The 5252-nt window shown below is 29.2% G+C and overlaps 1 protein-coding gene across 1 annotated transcript; it reads right to left on the bottom strand.

The window, feature by feature from the left end:
* Positions 1-2920: 2920 nt before the first annotated feature.
* Positions 2921-5247, bottom strand: LOC108760059 (ATP-dependent DNA helicase PIF1-like; the record flags this gene model as incomplete). Its single annotated transcript, XM_018505844.1, is given in 3 exon segments — positions 2921-2989; positions 2992-3948; positions 3951-5247. Coding segments are annotated over 3 exon segments (2323 nt in total), but the record flags the coding sequence as incomplete, so codon positions are not given.
* Positions 5248-5252: the final 5 nt, after the last annotated feature.

Raw genomic sequence — 5252 nt, 5'->3', positions numbered from 1 at the left:
CGCGCTATTGCGGCGCGTAAAGACAATCCTTTGATTATCTCTAACGGCGCCGCACTGCGCGGCAACCCTTTGACAAACGTCGCAACAGTCGCGGCGAAACCCTCAAAAGAAATTTCCATAAGTGAATTGTCCATGAATTTTCACAAAATACATTGTCACTAATGAAATACGATTACAAAATACATCTCGCATTTATAATATTATCGACTTTCTCTGCCTTATCGAAATTGAGATGAAGAGGAATTCCATACAAAATAGTCAATCAACGCAGTGACTTCGATGGCTTGCAAAGAGCACTAAAATCGGAAATGTATAGATTTTGATACTACTGTAAGATATATTTTTAAAAAAGGTAAAAAAAAGGCGCCAAGTGTTCATGTACCTTCCATAAAAAACTGTACTTTACATAAACTAAAAAAAATCCGTTACATAAATAATATAATTCAAGTGGTAATATTTTGTTAACTTTTTATTATAAATTACCCCTCAGTAGTACGTATGCATGTATAAAAAAAAATGAAATTAAATCTTTAAATTACGCCAATTGGAAAAAGAATATATAATTTCTTGCAACATATAACACATACTATTGTATTTTATAAATTGCGAAAAGAACATATATTTTATTGCAACATATAATTTAATTAACGAGACAAAATGATACGTACCTTTATCTTTCTATTCAAGAGTCTTTTATATTTGCAATGGAATACATTTAATCTCAAAAAGTTAAAGACGAAGCATCACAAAATGAGAAAATTTTATGAAAATAAAATTTTTTATGTAAAAAAACTTGGCGCGCTGCTAGACCTCAAAATATAATAAGTAAATGTTACAGAAAATGTTTACTGTAAATTTTACAGTAAATGTTACTGTAAAAGAAATAAACAATGTTTACTGTTTAATTAACATTAACTAACATTAAAATTACAATACAATTACAATTAAGATTATAATTAATTTTAAATCTACTTTTAATTTTAACTTAAATCGCATGCTTACAAATCTGAAATCATTATTCTAGTCTTATACGCTTTTATAATATATAACGCACACCATACAAATACTTATTCTACGAGTATAATAAATCTAAGCCGCATACCTATCTAAATCTGGTCGCACATATGAACACGCTGCATATTATTAATTCTCTTTCTTAAATCTCATATTTGGTATTTTTAATTATTTGCTCGTACACACACACACACGCGCGCGCGCGCGCGCACGCACGCACGCACACACGCACACACGCACACACACACGCACACACGCGCACACACACACACGCGCGCGCACACACACACACACACGCGCGCACACACACACACACACATACACACACACACACACACTGTATATTGTTAGTCCACCTCATTTTCTTTCTTAAATCTGTTCATCATTTTTTTTATTCCATATCATTTGATGATCATCTTATTATATTTTGAGGTCTAGCAGCGCGCCAAGTTTTTTTACATAAAAAATTTTATTTTCATAAAATTTTCTCATTTTGTGATGCTTCGTCTTTAATTTTTTGGGATTAAATGTATTCCATTGCAAATATAAAAGACTCTTGAATAGAAAGATAAAGGTACGTATCATTTTGTCTCGTTAATTAAATGTTATATGTTGCAATAAAATATATGTTCTTTTCGCAATTTATAAAATACAATAGTATGTGTTATATGTTGCAAGAAATTATATATTCTTTTTCCAATTGGCGTAATTTAAAGATTTGATTTCATTTTTTTTATACATGCATACGTACTACTGAGGGGTAATTTATAATAAAAAGTTAACAAAATATTACCACTTGAATTATATTATTTATGTAACGGTTTTTTTTTTAGTTTATGTAAAGTACAGTTTTTTATGGAAGGTACATGAACACTTAGCGCCTTTTTTTTACCTTTTTTTAAAAAGGTAATTTTGTTAAGATATCACGCATTTTGTAGTTTAAGCATCTTATATGATTAATAATATATCTCTTCATACGTGTGCGTATTATTAAAACATATTATTTATTATCAACTTTTTGTAAAAATAATATGTAAATGTTTTTAGCACCTCTAGGCCATTGCTTTTTTGTAACTTGCGTATCATCAGCTTCAATCCAAGATGAACCTTCCCTACACATACTTATAAAATGACCGTTTTTGATACATGAACCATAATGAAATATAGCATTCATAATTTTATACGGCTGTCCAGCTATTAGTATTTTACTTTTTGGAAGAGCACATAAATTTATTTTTTGTGGTACTTTCACTAATGTTCCATTTTGGTATGAAAATGAAATTAAATGGATAATAATTATCTGTTTTGTCAATGTTATTTCATTTTTAAATAACATATCATTTCCTTCACAACGTTCACATAATTTGTCATTTAATTTTTTAATCCAATGTGAAAATGAAATATTTAGTAAATCATTAAGATTAAAACTTTTCTTGTTCGAATTGTTAACAGAAATTGAGAGAATAAAATTATTATTAGTAGTAATTTTTGTATCACCACATGTTATACATCGACAAGTAGAAATAATTTGATGCTCAACCAATTTTTTTATAAAATCGTATTTAGTACAAAGAGCTATAAAAAAATCAAATGCATCTCGTTTAATACAAGTCAAAAAATTCTTACCTAGATATTCTCGTACTGCGTAGATACTCAAATTAAGTATTCCGTTTTCATATCGATGCACTAATATACTTAAAATATTTAGTTTATCAGAATTAAGTAAATGTTTTCTAATAATATTTAAATGAAATAAACATTGTAATGTAGCATTGGCATAGCATGAAACTTTGTCAGTATTTTGAAAACCACGTATAACCCAAGATGTAGTATTTTGTCGAACTTTTTGATCTGACTGTTGAACGGAAGTTATTATTTTTGGTAATGCCCACATCTTTAACTTTACGATAACGCTCTTTTGAAATAGCAATAATTTGTGCTTCTGGTTTATGTAATCGTTTTAGCCAATTATAATTGCTTCTTCACTAGCTATTATAGATGAAGGATCATAATTAATCAAATACAATCCATCTAAAGATGTTACTCGAGATAATGTAACATAAATTTGACCGCAACTAAATACAGAATTACCTATATCCATAACAACGTTCTTCATGGTTAATCCTTGACTTTTATGAACGGTGATAGCATAACTCAAAGATAAAAGAAATTGTTTTCTAATAACAAATGCTTTATCCATCACTTGAAACTTCACACTTACTCTTTCAATAAAATATTCTAAACCAGATGATAAAAGAAGTTTAATTTTTTCTACATAATTAGTATCCTGCACAATTGAAATAACTGTAGCAATTGTGCCATTAACAAGACCCAAACTGGCATCAATATTGCGTCTTATCATAACTTTTGCTCCAATTTTAACTGAAATTTGTTTTGAAAGTCCAGCTGTTCTACTATTATTATCATCATTATCCGTTAATATTTTTGATACTCTTTTTTTGATATATGGAATACATTCAATCTCATCTTCAGCAATTAATAATATTTCTTTTGAAGAAATACGATTTAACATTGCAGTATTGAGAACATCACACATATTACAAGTAGGCAGTAAACAAACAGTATCAGAAGGTAAATTATCTATAAAATTACATATTTCATTTAATCTTGCTTCTTGAGACTCATTTTTTAAGGATATTTTTCTTTTTTTGAGAATGTCAGAATCAGATTTTGTTACTAAACCAATACGAATTCTCGAGAGTAATTCACGATAAAATTCGTCTCCTTGCTGGCGCATATTAATTGTCAATTCGTCATAGTCAAATAAAGTAGTCCATAGATTAACAGTATGTAACGAACCAAGAAATTTTTGAATTTTTTTATTCGATAAACATACAAAGGCAGGATCTTCATGTACAGGAGGTAATTGAAGCAAGTCTCCAAATAAAAGAATATGTTTTTGACCAAACCATCATCACAATCGATAGTATTGAATATTTCAGATAATCGTATATACAATAAAATTAAATTAGATATCATTGATACTTCATCAATTATAAAAAGAACAACATCTTTGAGATCTGCTCGTAAAACTTTTAAAACGTGATCAGCTAATGGTTTGTACTTAGGAATATTACCATGTTCAACTGGTAATTGAAACAATCTATGTGCTGTCAAACCATCAATGTTAAACGCTGCTATACCAGTGGGTGCCGCTATAGCAGTATCTTTGCTGAGATTTTGTTTTATCCAGCATTTAATAGTTTTAATCAAGAAACTTTTTCCGGTACCTCCTTCTCCACTAACGTACAATCGTAATAATTTTTTATCTAACATAACGGTATTAGTAACGTTATCGAATACTCTTTTTTGATCTCCATTTAATTTTAACATCATTTCAGATATATCGATTTCTTCGTTACATTTATTACCAAGATCTTGCATTGCTTCACCAGCTTGAATATTTTGAACACCTATCGGATTATCAGGATCATCTTGTGACTCATGCTGTTTCTCGTCTAATTGTTGTTGAACTAATTGATTTGCTGTTTCTAATGCTTTTTGCAATTCCTCCATTCTTTCATGATATTGCAATGCTTGAACAAGATATAATTCTATCTTGTGAAATGATTCTGCATATGTATCACATCCATTTTTAAGCTCTTCTATTTTCCGCCATGGTTTAAACATAAGAAGTAATGAAAAAAAATACTTTTCCGGCTGCGTATTAACACTATATTTATAATGATTAATAAGATATCCACGCTGTCGCCGTTTAAGATAATAACCATTGTTCATCTTATAATACGTCATATTTTTACTTCGTGGTTTGATTTTCGTAATATCATACCATTTTACAAATTCGTATAAAGACGTCGATTCAAATTCTTTCGGTCTATATGGATAATGATTGTCTATTATAGATAGACAAAATATATCTGTAGAATCTGCGTCAAGAGCTTCAACTTCTTTACAACTTTTAACTTTTCTGTATCGTATTTGATTAACATCTAACCATTTAATACTCGTATTTTTATCAGTCCCATATAAAGGAATACCTAGCAATGTATCAGCAGCTTCAAGAGCTCCACATTCCCTATTATTCATGAATCGTAAACCAATATTCCAAAGATAGTTCGCCACTTTTCTGTTTTTCTGATTTTTACTTTCAAGATTAGAATCGGATAATTCACTTTTCCCTTCTTTATTAATATATTTAGTAACATATCCAGTAAGAATCGTAGATTTTTCAGCAAGAAATTGTATATCCATATTTC

The sequence above is a fragment of the Trachymyrmex cornetzi genome, unplaced genomic scaffold (assembly GCF_001594075.2).
Source record: "Trachymyrmex cornetzi isolate Tcor2-1 unplaced genomic scaffold, Tcor1.1 scaffold2146, whole genome shotgun sequence".
Classification (NCBI taxonomy): Eukaryota; Metazoa; Arthropoda; class Insecta; order Hymenoptera; family Formicidae; genus Trachymyrmex; species Trachymyrmex cornetzi.
This window is presented reverse-complemented; position numbering and strand designations above follow the sequence as displayed.